This window comes from Pseudophryne corroboree, chromosome 1, assembly GCF_028390025.1.
Source record: "Pseudophryne corroboree isolate aPseCor3 chromosome 1, aPseCor3.hap2, whole genome shotgun sequence".
NCBI lineage: Eukaryota > Metazoa > Chordata > Amphibia > Anura > Myobatrachidae > Pseudophryne > Pseudophryne corroboree.
The window spans coordinates 437185691-437207759 of NC_086444.1; the positions used below are offsets into that span (position 1 = coordinate 437185691).

The window sequence follows — 22069 nt, forward strand, 5'->3', positions numbered from 1 at the left end:
CTGCCTGCCAAATTGTGTTAAAGGGGGACTCTGCCTGCCATAATGTGTAAAAGGGGGACTCTATCTGCTGTTATGTGTAAAAGGGGACGCTGTTTGCCGTAACGTGTAAAAGTTGGACGCTGTGTGCTGTAATATGTAAAAGGGGGACGCTCTCTGCTGTAATGTGTTAAAGGGGGACGCTCTCTGCCGTAATGTGTAAAAAAGGGGAAGCTCTCTGCCGTAATGTGTAAAAAAGGAGACGCTGTCTGCCGTAATATGTAAAAGGGGGATGCTGTCTGCCGTAATGTGTAAAAAGGAGACTCTGCCATAATGTGTAAAAAAGGGGACGCTGTCTGCCGTAATGTGTAAAAAAGGGGGACACTGTCTGCTGTAATGTGTAAAAAAGGGGACGCTGTCTGCCTTAATGTGTAAAAAGGGGACACTGTCTGCCGTAATGTGTAAAAAAGGGGACGCTGTCTGTCGTAATGTGTAAAAAAGGGGACGCTGTCTGCCGTAATGTGTAAAAAGGAGACGCTGTCTGCCGTAATGTGTAAAAAAGGGGACTCTGTCTGCCATAATGTGTAAAAAAGGGGACGCTGTCTGCCGTAATGTGTAAAAAGGGGACTCTGTCTGCCGTAATGTGTAAGAAAGGGGACGCTGTCTGCCGTAATGTGTAAAAAGAGGATGCTGTCTGCCGTAATGTGTAAAAAGGGGACGCTATCTGCTGTAAGGTGTAAAAGGGGCTCTACTTGGTGTAGTGGCGCTACTGTGCAGCACAATTTGAATAATGGAGACTACTGTGCACCATTATATGAATTGGTATTATTTTTTGGTCACACCCCTTTCCCGTGAAGCCACGGCCCTATATTTTTTGCGCGCAGCTACGGCGCACACTGCCGCCAGTTTGCGTTAGGGGGGCGCTGATGCCGTTTCTTGCACACAGCGCTAAAATGTCTAGTTACGGCACTGGCATTACGTGTAAGCTGCGCTACTACTGGGGGCGTTATTTGTAAGCTGCGCTAATACTGGGGGCGTTATTAGTGAGCTGTGCTACTACTGGGGCATTACGTGTAAGCTGTGCTACTACTGGGGTCGTTATGTGTAAGCAGCGCTACTACTGGGGTCGTTATGTGGAAGTGGCGCTACTACTGGGGCATTATGTGTAAGGTTGCGCTACTACTGGGACGTTATGTGTAAGCTGTGCTACTACTGGGGGCATTACATGTAAGCTGTGAAACTATTGGGGGCGTTACATGTAAGCTGCGCTACTACTGGGGGCGTTATGTGTAAGCGGCGCTACTACTGGGGTCGTTATGTGGAAGCGGCGCTACGACTGGGGTATTATGTGTAAGCTGTGATACAACTGGGGTGTTATGTGGAATCAGCGCCACTACTGGGGGTGTTTTAAATGGGGGTACTATTGTGTGGCCATGTCCCTGCCTTGTGAGACCACATCTTTTTATTGACAAGCGCTGTCCCTTTGTAAAGTATGGGAGGGCGCAAATTTATAGTTTGCAGGGGGGCGCCGAACACCCTAGCACTGGCCCTGTCTCCAACCCTTTGAATTTGCCACACGTCAAGTGAGTTCAGACACTGCCAGCTTGAGTCAGGTCATTCCCCTCATCAGGCTTTTGCAGAAGCAGCTGGAAAAATTGAAGGAGGAGCTAAGATGGAGCGATTCCGCTAAGTATGTGGGACTTGTGGATAGAGCCCTTCATTCGCTTTGCCAGGATTCAAGGGTGGTCAATATGTTGAAATCAGAGCACTACATTTGGCCACCATGCTAAATCCTATGTTTAAAGCCTACATTGTATCTCTCTTTTCCGGCAGACACAAGTCTGCAGAGGTGCAAAGACCTGCTGGTGAGAAAATTGTCAACTCAAGCAGAATGTGACCCGTAAACAGCTTCGCCTTCATTTTCTCCCACAACTGGGGCTGCGAGGAAAAGAATAAGATTTCCTAGCCCACTCGCTGGCGGTGATGCAGGACAGTCAGGAGCAAGTGCTGACAACTGGTCTGGACTGAAGGAGCTGCCAACAATTAATACCATGTCTACTGTCACTGCTGTCACCATTGAAAGTATGGTGGAAGATTATATCAGTGACAGCATCCAAGTAGGCATGTCAGACAGTCCGTATGTAAACTGGCAGGAAAAAGAGGCAATTTGGAGGCCCTTGCACAAACTGGCTTTATTTTCCCTAAGTTGCCACCCTCCAGTGTGTACTTCCGAAAGAGTGTCTAGTGCAGCCGGTAACCTTGTCAGTGATTGGCATAGGAGGTTAATGTGGAGAAGATGATGGCCATCAAAATTAATTATAAATTCCTCCAGGAAGACCTCTACCAGCAATTGCCTCCAGAAAGTACACAGGGACCTGTGATGGTGGATTCCAGTGGGGACGAATTAATACTCTGTGAGGATGAGGATGTACACAGTGGAAGGGGTGAGGAACCGGAGGATGAGGACAAGGACAACATCTTGCCTCTGTAGAGCCAGTTTGTGCAAGGAGACATTAATTGCTTCTTTTTTGGGGGGAATTAATTTCTTCTTTTTTTGATGTGGGCCCAAACAAACCAATAATTTCAGCCACAGTCATGTGGCAGACCCTGTCACTAAAATGATTGGTTTGTTAAAGTGTGCTTGTCCTGTTTATACAACATAAGGGTGGGCGGGAGGACCCAAGGACAATTCCATCTTGCACCTCTTTTTCTTTGCATTATGTGCTCTTTGGGGCCCAGTTTTTAAAACTGCCATCCTGTCTGCCACTGCAGTGCCACTCCTACTGTAGATGGGCCACGTGTTTGTGCTGCCCACTTGTGTCGCTTAGCGTAGTCATCCAGCGACCTTGGTACAGCCTAAAAACAATATTGTGAAGTGTGAGGTATTAAAATAGACTGGAAATGAGTGAAAATTAATGTTATTGAGGTTAATAATACTGTAGGATCAAAATTACCCCCAAATTCTGGGATTTTAGCTGTTTTTATGTTTTGGTTTTTTTTTAATCCAGATCCAAAACCAAAACTCGAAAGGGTGGTTTTGGCAAAACCAATCCAGATCCAAAACACGAACGGAGATCCAGTTCCAAAACCAAAACCCCAAGTGTCTGCCACACATCTCTACTTATAACATATTAGAATAGGAACTTGCTTGAAAGTTTTCATATCCTGAAATATTTACCTTGACCATTGCTTTCGAAATTTTTTCCATGAGCACCATTATTACTCTAAATGCATATTCTAGGTATTAAAAAATGCCTATTCTAATCTCTTACTCGTATTTTAGGGGCTGATTCAGAGGTGGGCGCTACATAAGTTCTGAGAAACCCTGTGTTGCTCAGAATGTGCAATATGCAAATTTTAATTTTCCGCAAAAAAAACTACATTTCCATATATAGGTAATTAATTATCCTTATGATACAATACTTAATTTGAATTTCAGGTTATCCACCTTCTCCCACCTTCTCTGTGAGTCCATCAAGCAATCTGTACAAGAAGGGGCAGAAGGTCACTATGATGTGTTCCCCTCCTAATAACAGTGATGTTATGGAAATCATTTTTTACAAGGATAATAAACTAATACACACAAATGAACAACAAGGGGCAAAGAATAATACTATGATGTCTCTATCCAACAAAGAGGATGAAGGAAATTATCACTGTGGGTATACGGTGAATAATAATGGAACACCAAAATTATCGATTACTAGTAATACAGTGTTCATAAGAATGTCTGGTAAGTTTCTATTTCCATTACTTGGAATTTCATTTACTTTGTTATGTATATGAATAGCTTATTTTCAATCTTCATAGAAAAGTATTTAAATAGTAGCACCATAAATCATTTTCAAATAATTTATATTTACACATACCTCTCAACATTCTGATTGTTGAAAGCCTGACTCCTTGATTGGCAAAGCCGTGCAGCGCCGAAAAGGGTTGTGGCCTAATGAAAGGGGGCATTGCCTTGCGTGGATGACGCGATCATGAGCCTTGCCTATAATTTTCGTCACAGTGAGGGCACGGCCAGTGCTCTGTGAGATGCCCCCAGTCCCTCTGGCTCTCTGAGCAGAGCAGCGAGTGATAGGGAGCCTCCTAATTGCCCCCCCCCCCCCCCCCACACACACACACACACACACACACACAGACAAAAAAACGGGACTGTCCCGCGAATATCGTGACAGTTGGGAGGTATGATTTACAGCAGAAATAGAACAGCATACAGATAGTAAACGAGAAAATCTAGTTAAATAAAGTTTTGATTTACATGACTGCAAAAGTTGCCATAAACATATGAGCAGGGCCCAAACTAGGGTGCTGCAGATGGTGCCTCGCACACTGTGTATATGCTGTGTGGGCGCACCATCCACAGCCACCCCAAGTAGCCATGTATGTGTGGTGATAGATAGCGTGCTGTCCACTGTCAAACCCTGCAAGTCCTCCTGTTTTTTTAGTCCATCCATGAGATTGCGGAGCATGCATGGGAGACATCACCAACTAGCTCTTTGATCCAGCTTCACATGATTGTCCCCATTCAGTGGGAAGGGGAGGCTGTCTGGCTATGGCCATATGCTGCAGCTCCACCGCGTGGGACAAGCCAGTGCAGGCGCTTACATCCCCCACATGATACCAGAGGTAGAACTCTGGGAGGCAACGGAGTCATCTGCCGCCGGGCTCCTGGTCTGAAGGGGGGCACCCCTCCTCCCATTCTGTGACACCATTGAATTAAGTTAATTGATAGCTGTCGCTGTCTTTTCAGTGGCCAACTTCCTCACTGGTCCCTGCACCTTACAAATCACACCCTCTTTATTATACTGTAGATACACATTTTACAAGTGTCATATCCAGGAGTAGAAACGACACCCTATTACACTGGAAGTAGACACCTTACTGATGAAGCGGTTTGCGCCTGTATAGGAAATATGAGATTTCTAACTTTATGAAGATACTTCTCTGACAATTACATGTAACTTCATATAGGTAGAATTCTCCTGCTTCCCGTACAGGAGCAAATAACTCCATCAGTAAAGTGTCTGCTGTTAGTGTAACAGGTCATGGGTTCTAATCCTGGGTATGACTGCTAAGAAATGTGTGATTTAAAATAAAATACAATTAAATGTATAAATACAGTATATACATTTTTTTCAGAACACTCGACATACACACACACACACACACACACACACACACACACACACACACATATATATACACACACGCACACAAACATATATTTATCTTAATATAGGAAATAGGGGGGCACCAATATTTATCTTGCCTCCGGTCAACTGTGACGAACTTACGCCACTGCATGATACTACACCGTGTGAGAGCCATGGTAGCAGCGCTGGATGACACCCAGGTACCTGAGGGCACTTGTAAGGCACTGGACTGGAGCCAGCCGCTGAGAGCCCCGCAGTGATCCAGAGCTCCAGTTAGGGGGCCGTCACCCAGGGAAGCAAAAAAAACCTAAATTTCCATATATAGGTAATTAATTATCGTTATGATAAAATACTTAATTTGAATTTCAGGTTATCCACCTTCTCCCACCTTCTCTGTGAGTCCATCAAGCAATCTGTACAATAAGGGGCAGAAGGTCACTATGATGTGTTCCCCTCCTAATAACAGTGATGTTATGGAAATCATTTTTTACAAGGATAATAAACTAATACACACAAATGAACAACAAGGGGCAAAGAATAATACCATGATGTCTCTATCCAACAAAGAGGATGAAGGAAATTATCACTGTGGGTATACGGTGAATAATAATGGAACACCAAAATTATCGATTACTAGTAATACAGTGTTCATAAGAATGTCTGGTAAGTTTCTATTTCTATTACTTGGAATTTCATTTACTTTGTTATGTATATGAATCGCTTATTTTCAATCTTCATAGAAAAGTATTTAAATAGTAGCACCATAAATAATTTTCAAATACTTTACATTTGCACATACCTCCCAACATTCTGATTGTTGAAAGCCTGACTCCTTGATTGGCAAAGCCATGCAGCGCCGAAAAGGGTTGTGGCCTAATGAAAGGGGGCATTGCCTTGCGTGGATGACGCGATCATGAGCCTTGCCTATAATTTTCGTCACAGTGGGGGCATGGCCAGTGCTCTGTGAGATGCTGTCCATGCCCCCAGTCCCTCTGGCTCACTGAGCAGAGCAGTGAGTGATAGGGAGCCTCCCAACTGCCCCCCCCCCCCCCCCCCACACACACACACAGGGCCGTCTTTTCATATGGGCTCAATGGACACTTGCCCAAGGGCCCCAGGAGTCTAAGGGCCCTAGGCTGATAGCTGAGGGTCCCCTCTTTCCAGGGGTACCAGGTTTTTGAAAATCGGCCCTGGGGAACCGGAGATATCTGACTTCGAAACAGTGGTCCCTATCCAAGACTGTTACTTGCTCTTCCCAGCCAGATATCTCTGGTTCTGTCTGACTTAGAGTTTTTCTGAGGGAATTCTCCAAAACATGGGACTCTCCCCTTTCAGTGGATCCTGGTAGCTTGTCTCTACTATGCCCAGAACTGGAGATATAAGCCTTCAAGCAGCTGGTCCCTGCTCCAGCTCCACACACCTGGTTTTGTAGTTTTATATTTTCGCCGGTGGATTGCTCTGGCTCTTGAAATCTGATCCCCAAGTCCCCAGCACCTCCTGAAAGGTGGGACTTTCTAGTTTTTTTTTTATCACATTCAAAGTTAAGAAATCTATTTCCAGGAACTGGAGATATCTGCAGTCAAGCAAGCTGCCCTTCCACTGGAAAATGATGAATATTAAGCCCACTCCCCTATCCACCCCTCCCCTGCGTATTACATGCCCCCTACCATGCTGGAAGTCATGAACCGGGGCCCCTTCATTCATTGCAATGCCTCTTCTACAGTTTAGTGTTCTCCCTCCCTCCAGGTCCTACATGCTGATCGGAAGATAGAACACCCCCTACCGCCCGCGGGACATCGAAGCTACTGCTAATAGCACCTCCCACCCCTACCGCTGGAGGATGGGTAGGGGGCCCAGTGCATTGCTGTGCCAGGGGCCTACACTGCTGTTAAGATGGCCCTGCCCACACACACACACACACACACACACACACACACTGCAGGACACTGCGGCCCGCGGGAGGGACAGCGGGACGGACCCAAAAAACGGGACTGTCCCGCGAAAATCGTGACAGTTGGGAGGTATGATTTACAGCAGAAATAGAAATAGCATACAGATAGTAAACGAGAAAATCTAGTTAAATAAAGTTTTGATATACACGACTGCAAAAGTTGCCATAAACATATGAGCAGGGCCCTAACTAGGGTGCTGCAGATGGTGCCTCGCACACTGTGTATATGCTGTGTGGGCGCACCATCCACAGCCACCCCAAGTAGCCATGTATGTGTGGTGATAGTTAGCGTGCTGTCCACTGTCAAACCCTGCCAGTCCTCCTGTTTTTTGAGTCCATCCATGAGACTGCGGAGCATGCATGGGAGACATCACCAACTAGCTCTTTGATCCAGCTTCACATGATTGTCCCCATTCAGTGGGAAGGGGAGGCTGTCTGGCTATGGCCATATGCTGCAGCTCCACCTCGCGGGACAAGCCAGTGCAGGTGCTTACATCCCCCGCATGATACTGCACTTTGTGAGAGCCACGGTAGCAGCGCTGGATGACACCCAGGTACCTGAGGGCACTTGTAAGGCACTGGACTGGAGCCAGCCGCTGAGAGCCCCGCAGTGATCCAGAGCTCCAGTTAGGGGGCCGTCACCCAGGGAAGTGGAACATGCAACCGTCACTGGTAGCCACCGGCAGTGTGAAGCTGATGCTTAACCGCCAGAATATGGAAGCAGCAAGAGATGTATTTCTCCTGAATTTATGCTGTGGCTGGGAGAAACCACAAGTCCCGAACTGCAGACTCTGCAGCCTGTGAGGAGTTAGGCCAAACGCAATAAAATGACAGGGCAGGCCCCTCATGTTCCGCAAACAGTTTCCCAGAGTACAGAAACAGGTGGAGGGGAGCCCACAGAAAGGCTCTCTCTGGTGAGGTGGAAGAAGCCCCAAATGTATTTATTTTTACTGTAAAAATCATCTCAGCTTTTTAAACCATTTTAGTGCAATTGTTTCCTGACCGAGTTACTTCGTATATGGAATTTCCGTCTTAACAGCTACAACCTGTAAGCTTGGGTTCCCCTCTATTTTTGGGTGAGTGTACATAGAGAAGGTATACGGTTGAGGTGCCGGCACTGGAACTCAGACAGCAGACGAAGTGCCGATGCCACAATCCGACACCCAGCATCCCGCTTGTAAGTATGCCACCCACTGGGGAAGGGTGGGGGGTAGGTATGTTAAGGCATCCCCAGGGAGGGTTAGGGTTAGGCTTATGGGGAGGGGGGTTAGGGTAAAGCTGCAGGAGGGTTAGGTTTAGACACCACTGGGGAAGGTAAGAGTTAGGCTGCGCGGGAAGGGTTAGGGTTAGCTGGGAAGCTTAATGGTGGCACGCGGGGGGAGAGGGGTGTTAGGTTTAGGCATCTTCAGGGTTGGTTAGGGTTAGGCTGCGGGGGAGGGGGGGAAGGGGTTTAGGCTGTGAGGAGGGGGGTAAGATTAAACTGTAACTGGTTAGGTTTATGCCTCACTGGGGAAGGTTAGGGTTAGGCTGCGGAAAGTTTGTGTTAGGGGGGGTATTGGGGGAGGGTAAGTATACTTACTTAGCCCCTGTCAGGATTCTCTCCATCAGGATGCTGTGGATGGTTTTCTGACTGCCGTCATCCTGACCACCAGTAAAGCATATCATACCCCATAAGGAATTATAGAGAGAGCTAAGTGGGAATTATACATTTCAGTTTTAACTTCTATAAGAAATTAGATACTGGCTATTAAAAAGAATATTTCTTTTTTATTAGCTAAAAACAGGTAAAACTTTTTGGTCATGTAGAAAAGATAAAATGTACATTTTCTAGCACATAAGATCTTTGGATATAGTTAAACAAAGATTCCAAACAGCCTGTTCTCAAAAAACAACAGAGGGGGTGGGATGTAATGCCTTCTGAGTTGGCCGCAGGTGCAGGTTGCCGGCCAAACTCGCCCGTTTTTTTTAAAGTGGCAATCAATTACAAGGCATGGTTTTGCCTTGTAAATGATTGCCGCTTTCCAAAAAAATTCCGAGCAACCTGCACCTCCGACCAACTTGAACAACATTACATCCGGCCCTGGATCCTTGGTGAAAAAAAATAAAAACATAGAGAATATACTAGTTAGCGCTATCTCGGATAGAAAACTTCCAACATCAAGGACTTAAAGTAATCCCTGCAGTATATATAAATGATTTACAAAGAATCCTTACTAAAAGACACATATATTCAACAATGCATTATAGCCAGTGAGGAGATACATAGGTAACTATTCTGTATTCTCTGTGGGTACTTAGATCTTTTGTAATACAATCAGGATAAACTGAATAGTTATTCTATCAATGTATAATTTTTTCTTTGAAACCAATATACTGTAAAATGTAACATCAAGCTGGTTGTTAGATGGAAACAAGTGTAAATTACCAGCGATCAAAAGCTCAATACATAGATATGTAGACACCTAATTAGAGGAGAGGACACCATAATGGGTCGGAAAATAAACAATAAAAGGATGTGTAAAATACAGTCCGCTCATTTAGGAGATCTTTAGGGCAGCAAAAAAACAAAACAATCAGTATAAATAATAGTTTCAGCGGTGTCCTGCTTATCTTTTTCTCTTACTGGTAAGGTTATGAGTGAATAGCCAAGAAAAATGTCTCAAATCCCAGTGTCCATCGGGTGAGTCTTGTCCTACTGCACTGATCCCAATTCCCCTCTGGTTTTAATTCCCAGATGTCACCCGGTCTGGTTCCATACTTTAGGGGTTAAGTAGCAGTGATGGCTCCATGATTCTATATCCTGTACTGTTTCGATGGAGAGAGTCCCTGCTGGCTGGTGCTGTAGGGCAGTGCTTACTCTACTTATCAGTGTGTGGCAGGGAGACTTCCAGTGCGGCTTCTGCAGGAGCTCTCACGTAGCTATAAATGTTAATAATAACTATGATGCTGTGAGGCATGTAAGGGCAGTGTGGATGTAAATGCTGTACCAGAAAAGCATTTAACGCATTTCACCCCTCTGTGGGCTTCGTCAGATATTTTTTTCTCATCTATTCCTTAATCCTACTCACTACACATAATCATTTCCTGTGATGCCCTGGGGTCGCTTGTCTGTGGTGGTTTGGGGGGTCCCGTGTCCTAGATTTGAACCCCTATAGTGTTAGGTACTGCAGCAGAGTGGAGTTTATAAAGATAATAGCACAATCTCTACTCTATAAAAATTATACTGAGTATGATAGAGCTATTTTATATCATTTATGCAGTATAGTACATATATGTGCAATACATACACTATATGGACAAAAGTATTTGGACGCCTGACTATTGCACCAACAGGGACTGTAATGACATTGCATTCAAATACATATACTTTAATATAGAGTTGGAGTTGGTGCCCTTTTAAGGTATAACAACTTCCATTCTTCTTGGAAGGCTTTCCACAAGATTTTGGAGTTTTCTGTAAGAATTTGTTCCCATTCATTCTGTAGAGCATTTATGAGGTCAGGCACTGATGTTGGATGAGAAGGCCTGGCTCGCAGTCTCCGTTCCAGTTTATCCCAAAGGTGCTCGATGGGGTTGAGGTCAGGGCTATGTGTGGGCCCAGTCAAGTTCTTCCACACTGAACACATGTCCTTATAGTCCTTGCTTTGTGCACTGGGGCACAGCCATGTTGAAATAGAAAAGGGCCTTCCCCAATCTGTTGCTCCAAAGTTGGAAGAATAGCATTGCCCAAAATGTCTTGGTATTCTGAAGCATTAAGATTGCCCTCCAGTGGAGATAAGGGGCTTAGCCCAAACCCTGAAAAAGGCCATTAAAGCCTATACATCCACCTACAATATAGGCAAAGGAGGGGGGATGCACCTGACTCAAGCGCAGTGGAGAATGATTTCTGTCTTGTGCAAGATTCTCCAACCCTTCGAACTTGCCACACATTAAGTCAGTTGAGACACTTACAGCTGGAGTCAGGTCATTCCCCTCATCAGGCTTTTGCAGAAGCAGCTGGAGAAATTGAAGGAGGAGCTAAGATGGAGCAATTCCGCAAAGTATGTGGAACTTGTGGATGGAGCCCTTCATTCGCTTTGCCAGGATTCAAGGGTGGTCAATCTGTTGAAATCAGACCCGTCAACAGCTCCTCCTTCAATTTCTCCTGCCACTGGGGCTGCAAGGAAAAAGATAAGATTTCATAGCCCACTCACTGGCGGTCATGCAGGGCAGTCAGGAGCGAGAGCTGACATCTGGTCTGGACTGAAGGACCTGCCCACGACTACTGACATGTCTACTGTATATACTGCATATGATTCTGTCACCATTGAAAGAATGGTGGAGGAATATATGAGTGACAGCATCCAAGTAGGCATGTCAGACAGTCCGTGTGTATACTGGTAGGAAAAAGAGGCAATTTGGATGCCCTTGCACAAACTGGCTTTATTTTACCTACGTTGCCCCCCTCCAGTGTGTACTCCGAAAGAGATAAAGGGCCTAGGCCAAATCCTGAAAAACAGCCCCATACCATTATCCCTCCTGCACCAAACTTCACAGTTGGCATAATGCGGTCAGGCAGGTAATGTTCTCCTGGCATCAGTCTAACTCAGACTCGCTTATCTGACTGCCATACAGAGAAGCGGGATTTGTACCTCCACAGAACATGTTTCCACTGCTCCACAGTCCAGTGTCGGTGGGCTTTACACCACTGCATCCGACGCTTGGCAGTGGACTTGGTGATGTGAGGCTTGCATGCAGCTGCTCGGCCATGTTAACCCATTCCATTAAGCTTCCACCTCACAGTTTTTGTGCATGCATTAGTGCCAGTGGAAGTTTAGAACTCTTATGGCCCATATAGACGGGCCGATGTGGGAGAGATGTGTGCTGAGCGAACCGATCAGCAAACATCTCTCCCGCCGCTCAGCACAGCACGATCTGTGCTGAGCGTGCGGGGGGAGACCGGGGGGCTGCTCATTTCACTCAGCAGGCCTATCTAGCACCAGCGATAGCGATGCGCGGGGCTGCCCATCACTATCGCTGTAGGGGGTACACACGGAGCAATAAAGCTTAAATTCTAAGCAATCTAGTCAGATTGCTTGGAATATCGCTCCGTGAGTACCCCCCTTTAAGCTTTGGAATCAGCAGAGTGACTTTACACACCATACGCCTTAGCAGTCGTTGACCTCACTCTGTGAGTTTACGTTGTCTTCTGCATCATGGTTGAGTTGCTGTTGTTCCTAAACGCTTCCACTTTCTAATAATATCACTTGCAATTAATTGTGTGGTATCCAGCATGAATGAAATTTCACAAATTGTCTTATTGCAAAGGTGGCATCCTATTACAAATGTTTGAAAATGGAGACTGCATGGCTAAGTGCTTGATTTTATACACCTGTGGCAGCGGGACAGATTGAAATACCTGAATTCAATAATTAACAGGTGTGGCCAGTGCCATAACTAGGCATTTTAGCGCTGTGTGCAAGAAACGACATTGGCGCGCCCCCCCCCCCATGCATGATAGGGGCAGTGGATTTATGGGGAAGGGGCGTGGCCACAAAATAATAGCAATTCATACTACGGTGCACAGTAGTATCCATTATTCAAATTACGCTGCACAGTAGCGCCACTACACCAGGCAGAGCCCCTTTTATAATTTACAGCAGACAGCGTCCCCCTTTTTACACATTACAGCAGACAGTCCCCCTTTTTACACATTACGGCAGACAGCGTCCCCCTTTTTACACATTACGGCAGATGGTGTCCCCCTTTATACACATTGCAGCAGCCAGCGTCCCCCTTTTTACACATTGCGGCAGCCAGTCCCCCTTTTTACACATTGCGGCAGCCAGTCCCCCTTTTTACACATTGCGGCAGCCAGGCCCACTTTTTACATATTACAGCAGACGGTCTCCCCCTTTTTACACATTACGGCAACTAGTCCCCCTTTTTACACATTACGGCAGCCAGTCCCCCTTTTTACACATTGCGGCAGCCAGGCCCCCTTTTTACATATTACGGCAGACGGTGTACCCCTTTTTACACATTGCGGCAGCCAGTCCCCCTTTTTACACATTACGGCAGCCAGTCCCCCTTTTTACACATTGCGGCAGCCAGTCCCCCTTTTTACACATTGCGGCAGCCAGGCCCCCTTTTTACATATTACAGCAGACGGTGTACCCCTTTTTACACATTGCGGCAGCCAGTCCCCCTTTTTACATATTACGGCAGATGGTGTACCCCTTTTTACACATTGCGGCAGCCAGTCCCCCTTTTTACACATTACGGCAGCCAGTCCCCCTTTTTACACATTGCGGCAGCCAGTCCCCCTTTTTACACATTGCGGCAGCCAGGCCCCCTTTTTACATATTACGGCAGACGGTGTACCCCTTTTTACACATTGCGGCAGCCAGTCCCCCTTTTTACACATTATGGCAGCCAGTCCCCCTTTTTACACATTGCGGCAGCCAGGCCCCCTTTTTACATATTACAGCAGACGGTGTCCCCCTTTTTACACATTACGGCAGCCAGTCCCACTTTTTACACATTGCGGCAGCCAGTCCCCCTTTTTACACATTGGGGCAGCCAGGCTCCCTTTTTACATATTACAGCAGACGGTGTCCCCCTTTTTACACATTGCGGCAGCCAGTCCCCCTTTTTACACATTACGGCAACCAGTCCCCTTTTTACACATGGCAGACGGTGTCCCCCTGAGAGAGAGAGAGAGAGAGAGAGAGAGAGAGAAAAAGAGAGAGAGAGATACTTACCATCTCCCCGCTGACAGGCTCCTCGTGCTGGCATCTCCTTCGGTGCAGGCATCGGACAAGGAGGCGGAGGGAGGGGGACTGGAGCTGCAGCAGCGCTATTTCATTGGTAGTACGCGCCGCTGCAGCTGTCCCCTCTCCTTCCGTATTGGCTGCCTGGCACTGCTGTGGATGCTGGGATGGAGGAACTGCATCCCAGCATCCACAGCAGCGCCGGGCAGCCAATACGGAAGGAGAGGGGACTGCTGCAGCGGCGCTTATTACCAATGAAATAGCACTGCTGTGGCTCCAGTCCCCCTCCCTCCTCCTCCTTCTCCGCTGCCCGGCGCGGCTTATGCTCTCCTACACAGCGCGGCGCACAGCACAGAACAGGCGGCATGTAATGAGTCAATTTGACTCATTACATGCCGCTGGCCGTGCGCCCTCAGGGCAACTGCGCTGTGTGCTAGGCCCACTTGGCACACACGTAGTTACGGCCCTGGGTGTGGCCAAATGTGTCCATATAGTTTATTCTTTGTTCTCGAATCATACATCATACTTTGTATAAATACATATTATATATATATATATATATATATATATATAAAATTAGAGATGTGCGGCTGGCACTTTTCGTGTTTTGTGTTTTGGTTCTAATTCCACTTTCATGTTTTGGTTTTGGCTTGGTTTTGCCAAAACCACCCTTTCGTGTTTTGGTTTTGGTTTTGGATCTGGATGATTTTTGAAAAAAACATAAAAACAGCTAAAATCACAGAATTTGGGTGTAATTGCTCCTACTGTATTATTAACCTCAATAACATTCATTTCCACTCATTTCCAGTCTATTCTAAACACATCACACCTCACAATATTGTTTTTAGGCCTAAAAGTTGCACCGAGGGGGCTGTATGACTAAGCTAAGCGACACAATTGTGCGGCACAAACACCTGGCCCATCTGGGAGTGGCACTGCAGTTGCAGACAAGATGACACTATTCAAAAACTAGTCCCCAAACAGCACATGATGCAAAGAAGAAAAAGAGGTGTAATTAGTTAGCTGGATGGTCAAGCTTAGCGACACAAGTGTGCGGCACAAACACCTGGCCCATCTAGGAGTGGATAGCAATGGTTTATATCAATTACTCTGTGTGCAAAAACACTGCTGCCAGCTCAAATAAACTCCTACAAGGTCTCCTTCACCCCTCACCAAAGTGACACAATAAAAAAAGAATAGGAAAATATGACTTAGCCGGCGCTGTCAGAATGTGGTTCTTAACGTAACAACTTCCTCAAACTTCCATTTTCATGACACTCGGTTTCACCATAGGTAAATGAAACAAAGGTAGCAATAGTGAAGTTTGTTTAATACACGAATGAACATAAAAAATAAATACAAAATATGTCAAATATTCCACCATTCAGCTCCTGGTAACATGTAAATGCGAGGTAATTACCGGAAAACAATGGAACCGTGGCCAAACAGTTCCAAACAGCGCATGAATGAATGATGTAAACTGGAATAGGTTCAATCGGGTGTAGTATGGGAGCCCGACAGCCGGCATACCGACAGTGTGGCGAGCGCAAATGAGCCCCTTGCGGGCTCGCTGCGCTCACCACGCTGCGGGCGCACCGCGCTATTTTATTCTCCCTCCAGGGGGGTCGTGGACCCCCACGAGGGAGAATAAGTGTCGGTATGCCGGCTGTCGGGATTCCGGCGCCGGTATACTGTGCGCCGGGATCCCAACAGCCGGCATACTGAAGACCACCCATTCAATCAATATCCACACCGGTCACCGGCAGCAAACTCCGCGTTCCCTGTTGCCACAGAAGCTTCCAGCGCGTTTCCACCCCTATCTGGGGTCTTTCTCAAGGTATCCTGGTGAATAATGACTTCCTATCACATGTGGATCTTTAAATACATACTGTCCAATCACAGACCAAGGAGCACAGGTGGACCCTAAACATAAATCTCCTACTTGTCCCATGGTCTCTTCCTGTGCGCCTCCCTATTGGCTGTGTCCATAAACAATGCGAGTGTCCATGGTAACTTGCATCCTATTCCCCCTGCATCGCGTCACTTCCGGTGACGCATTTCCGGGTCTCCATGGTAACCTGGTCCGGCCAATATGCGGGTTTCTATGGTAACCGCTAGCTTGTTCCCTTCTTTCAGCATCACTTCTGGTGACGCGTAACCTGGTCTCCATAGTAACCCGGTATGCTCTCCAACAATGCTTCGCATCACATCCTATGACGCATGTCCCGGTCTCCATAGTAACCCGGTGGCATCTCCAGAAATGTACCGCTGTACTCTCCATGCCTCCAGGACCATTAATCAACATTGAATTCCTTCTCAATAATAATCGAATTTATGCTTTAGATGAGTGGAGAGTCTGTTACTTCGATAATAAATAATTGAATAAAAGGTCCTGACCGTCCCATTCCTTACCACGGAATGCCTTTTCCAGTAATGGCTTAAATAAAAAATATAAAAAAACTGTTATACACGAAATACAATAGAATGGAACCTTAATGGATACATCTCACAAAACATAACTAAAAAGAACAATATTATTATAGAAAAACTTTATAAAAACTGATAATAAAGTGCATAATATTAGTCAGTCTCAAGTTCTCAAAGAAGTAAAGTGCATCAAGTTTAGGCTGGGTGAATGCATATCACACGGCAATGCATACGTATTATCTAAATAAAACAAATATCGTAGGGAAACTTTATAAAAACTAATGATGGAGTACATGGTATTAATAGGTCTCAAGTATTACAAAAGGGTAAAGTGCATCGAATTATACAGAGTGAGTTAAAAATGCCTATGAGTAAAAGCAATTCATAAAAACCATTTGATTTCAAAATCGGAGTGGCACTGCAGTGTCAGACAGGGCGGCACTTTTCAAAAACTAGGCCCCAAACAGCACCTCATGCAAAGATGTAGAAGAGGTGCAATGAGGTAGCTGTATGACTAAGCCAAGCGACACAAACAACTGGCCCATCTAGGAGTGGCAATGCAGTGGCAGACAGGAGGGCCGATATAAAAAAAAGGCACCAAACAGCACATGATGCAAAGAAGAAAAAAAGGTGCACTGAGGTTGCTGTATGACTTAGCTAAGCGACACAACCCCCTGGCCCATTTAGTAGTGTCACGCAGTGGCTGAATATCGAGAGTGGGCCGCAATTGTTCAGTGCACTGACAGCATCTCCAGCACGCCCCTGTCATTTTTTTAAAATTTTGCAATTGGTGGACTTATACAGCAGTACCCCAGGACTAATATAGCAGTACCCCTGGGCTCATACGGCAGTGTCAGACAGGATGGCCCTTTTCAAAACCAGCACCTCATGCAAAGATGTCGAAGTGGTGCAATGAGGTAGCTGTATGACTAAGCCAAGCGACACAAACAATTCCCACTGGAATTATACATCCAAATCACTGGAATTATAAGTCCAAATCACTGGAATTATACATCCACACAGCACATGATGATAAGAAGAAAAAAGGTGCAAGATGGCATTGTCCTTGGGCCCTCCCACCCACCCTTATGTTGTATAAACAGGACATGCACACTTTAACAAACCGATCATTTCAGCGAAAGGGTCTGCCTCACGAATGTGGCTGAAAAGTTTGGTTTGTTTGGGCCCCCACCAAAAAAAGAAGCAATCAATCTCTCCTTGCACAAACTGATTCTACAAAGGCAAGATGTCCACCTCATCTTCATCCTCTGATTCCTCACCCCTTTCACTGTGTATATCCTCCTCCTCAGAGTATTAATTCGTCCCCACTGGAATCCTCCATCACAGGTCCCTCTGTACTTTCTGGAGGAAATTTCTGGTACAGGTCTTCCCGGAGCAATTTATAATTCATTTTGATGAACATCATCTTCTCCACATTTTGTGAAAGTAACCTCCTACGCCAATCGCTGACAAGGTTACCGGCTGCACTAAACACTCTTTCAGAGTACACACTGGAGGGGGGGGGGGGGAAACTTAAGTAAAATAAAGCCAGTTTGTGCAAGGGCATCCAAATTGCCTCTTTTTCCTGCCAGTATACATACAGACTGTCTGACATGCCTACTTGGATGCTGTCACTCATATAATCCTCCACCATTCTTTCAATGGTGACAGAATAATATGTAGTGACAGTAGACATGTCAGTACTCATTGACAGGTCCTTCAGTCCGTACCAGATGTCAGCAATCACTCCTGACTGCCCTGCATCACCGCCAGCGAGTGGGCTAGGAAATCTTATCCTTTTCCTTGCAGCCCCAGTGGTGAGAGAAATTGAAGGAGGAGCTGTTGATGGGTCACGTTCCGCTTGAGTTGACAATTTACTCACAAGCAGGTCTTTGCACCTCTGCAGACTTGTGTCTGCCGGAAAGAGAGATACAACATAGGCTTTAAACCTAGGATCGAGCACGGTGCTCTGATTTCAACAGATTGACCACCCTTGAATCCTGGCAAAGCAAATGAAGGGCTCCATCCACAAGTCCCACATACTTTGCGGAATCGCTCTGTCTTAGCTCCTACTTCAATTTCTCCAGCTGCTTCTGCAAAAGCCTGATGAGGGGAATAACCTGACTCAAGCTGGAAGTGTCTGAACGGACTTTACATTTGGCAAGTTCAAAGGGTTGGAGAACCTTGCACAAGACAGAAATCATTCACCACTGTGCTTGAGTCAGGTGCATTAGCCTCCTTTGCCTATATCGTAGGTGGATGTATAGGCTTTAATGGCATTTTGCTGCTCCTCCATCCTCTGAAGCATATAGAATGTTGAATTCCACCTCTTGCTTCAGTTGATGGCAGGGCAGGTTCAGGAGTGTTTGCTGGTGCTCCAGTCTTCGGCACATGGTGACAGAATGCCGAAAGTGGCCTGCAATTTTTTGGGCCACCGACAGCATCTCCTGTACACCCCTGTCATTTTTCAAATAATTCTGCACCACCAAATTAATTGTATGTGCAAAACATGGGACATGCTACAATTTGCCCAGATTTAATGCACGCACAATATTGGTGGCATTGTCCGATATCACAAATCCCAAGGAGAGTCTAATTGGGGTATGCCATTCTGCGATGTTGTCCTTCAGTTTCCGTAAGAGGTTGTCAGCTGTGTGCCTCTTACGGAAAGCTGTGATACATAGCGTAGCTTGCCTAGGAATGAGTTGGTGTTTGCGAGATGCTGCTACTGTTGCCGCTGCTGTTGTTGCTGCAGGAGGCCATACATCTACCCAGTGGGCTGTTACAGTCATATAGTCCTTAGTCTGCCCTGTTCCACTTGTCCACATGTCCGTGGTTAAGTGGACACTGGATACAACCGCATTTTGTAGGACACTGGTGACTCATTTTCTGACGTCTTTGTACATTCTCAGTATCGCCTGCCTAGTGAAGTGGAACCTAGATGGGATTTGGTACCAGGGACACAATACCTCCATCAATTGTCTAAATCCCACTGCACTAATGGCGGGTACCCGACGCACGTCTAACACTAACATAAGGGTCAAGGCCTCAGTTATCCGCTTTGCAACAGGATGACTGCTGTCATATTTCATCTACCTCACAAAGGACTGTTGGACAGTCAATTGCTTAATTGAAGTAGTACAAGTGGTCTTCCGACTTCTCCTCTGGGATGACGATTGCCTCCCAGTAGCAACAACAGCAGCGGCAGCAACAACAACAACAGGCGTACCACTCAAGGACCCTCCGGAGGAATCCCGGTTAGGAGAGGAATCCTCAGTCTTGACAGTGACAGGGCCTGCAGGACTACTGACATGCCTGACTGAGGAGGAAGTTGACGTTGAGGGAGTTGGTGGTGTGGCTTGCAGGAGCTTGGGTACAGGAGGAAGAAGGGATTTAGGTGTAAGTGGACTGTTTACACTCTTGCCCAAAGTTTCACAACTTGACACTGACTTCTGATGAATGTGCAGCAGGTGACGTATAAGGGAGGATGTTCCTAGGTGGTTAACATCCTTACCCCTACTTAATACAGATTGACAGGCAACAGATGGCTTGACACCTGTTGTCCGGATTTGTGGAGAGAAAATTCCACACCGAAGAGGTGGCTTTTTTGGTAGTTTGCACAGGCATTACAATGGGCTTCTTCATCCCATGGACAACAGGTGTCTCCCCCAGTGCCTGACTTAAACAAACCACATCACCATCAGAATCCTCATCGTCAACTTCCTCCTCAGCACCAGCAACACCGATATCCTCATCCTGGTATACTTCAACGGTGACATCTTCAATTTGAATATCAGGAACTGGACTGTGGGTGCTCCTTTCAGCACTTGCAGGGGGCGTGAAAATGGTGAAAGGAGCCACCTCTTCCCTTCCAGTTTTGGGAAGGTCAGGCATCGCAACCACCGACACACTTGGACTCTCCTTGGGGATTTGTGATACCATCTCAGAACGCACAGTTCTTTTCTGTGCTCTTTCCAGCTTAACTCTTTTTTAAATTTTCTGAGGGCTTCCATCGTCATGTGAAGCTGAACCACTAGTCATGAACATAGGCCAGCGCCTCAGCCGTTCCTTGCCACTCCGTGTCGTAAATGACATATTGGCAAGTTTACATTTCTCCTCAGACCATTTAAATTTCTTTTTTTGGGTCTTTTTACTGAACTTTGGCTTTTTGGATTTTACATGCCCTCTACTATCACAATGGGCATCGGCCCTGGCAGACGACGTTGATAGAATTTCATTGTCTATGTCATGGCTAGTGGCAGCAGCTTCAGCACTAGGAGGAAGTGGTTCTTGATCTTTCCCTATTTTATCCTCCAAATGTTTGTTCTCCATTATTTTTCTGGAGTTATATAACACAATATGCGGCACAAGGGATCGTACCCCTACACCTCACAGGGCAAAGCCTGTAAAAATTATTTTGATTAAATATTAATAACCCCTTTATTTGGAGTAAATAATATACAGCACAGGACAGCACCACTGAACTTATATGGCAGCACCACTGGACTGAATTTATACGGAATTATATGGATTTATATGGAATTATACGGCAGGATAACTGGAATTATACGGCAGTATTACGGGAAATATACGCCAATATCACAGGAATTATACACCAATATCACCAGAATTATACGGCAATAACACTGGATATATGGCAGCAGAGGACACCACCACAGTGACTGGTCACTGGACTGATACTGAACAAGACACTTCCCCTGGTCTAATGCAAGACAACACAGCACCACTGAAAGGGACCTATACAGCTACACTGGATATATGACAGCAGAGGACACCACCACTGTGAATGGTCACTGGACTGATGCTGTACAAGACACTACCGCTGGTATGATGCAAGACAACACAGTAAAAATGCAAGGGACTTATACAGCAGCCAGCAGCACTGGGGACATATAGCAGCAGAGGACACCAACACTGTGACTGGCTGGACTGATGCAGCATAACACACTGACTACACTGGACTGGACTGAGCAGCACAAGACAGCACTAGACTCGCCACCTCACTTTCCCGCCCCCACACAAACACTGAGGACCGAGACACGTCCTCTCACTATCTTTCCGAGACTGGAGTGAAAATGGCCGCGATGCACGGCTCCTTATATGGAATCCAAATCAGTCGAGAATCTGACAGTGGGATGATAAAAAATTATCCCTGCACAGCATAGCACCTTGAGAAAAACTCCCTAGAGGCGTTGAAACGTTGGTGTCTAACTATGTCTGCACCTGTTATCTGAATGCCTTGAATACGCTTTTTTATGCTTTCAAAAATCCGTGGAGTGTTGCCTGGTTCTTATTGCATGGTGGAGTGAAGTAGTAATCCTTCCCAGAGAGACGGTATTGTCTTTATATATATATATATATATATATATATAGAGAGAGAGAGAGAGAGAGAGAGAGAGAGAGAGAGAGAGAAAGAGAGAGAGAGAGTCATAATGTTCAATGGCGTTGAGTGAGAAGTATGTAAAATTCCCATATTTGGTGTCCTCTTCATATAGTTGCCAAAGTGGGTATTAGAATATTAATTATTGATATATGTATAATAGACCATAGAGGTATTGCAAATGAGTAGGTATAGATAGAAAGCTTTCTATTACTGCCTTTATCAATTGTGGAAAATTATATGGAAAAATAAATACTTTTATGAAAACTGTTCGAGAACACTAGAAGAGTGGTCTTTCGCAATGGTGGGCATGGTCAAGTTATAATGATAATAGATTTATGGTCATTGGGGAGTGTAGGAAGGAACAAATATAGGCGGTGTATTACTACAGGTGTCACTGGAA

At 45.9% G+C, this 22069-nt stretch overlaps 1 protein-coding gene across 1 annotated transcript in view; it reads left to right on the plus strand.

Moving 5' to 3' along the window:
* Nucleotides 1–22069, plus strand: part of LOC134897660 (uncharacterized) — a 72228-nt gene that overhangs the window by 36115 nt on the left and 14044 nt on the right. The window contains exons 4-5 of the mRNA XM_063914031.1: nucleotides 3416–3709; nucleotides 5505–5798. Of these exons, the coding sequence (XP_063770101.1) occupies nucleotides 3416–3709; nucleotides 5505–5798 (588 nt within the window). The remainder of the gene's footprint in view (nucleotides 1–3415; nucleotides 3710–5504; nucleotides 5799–22069) is intronic.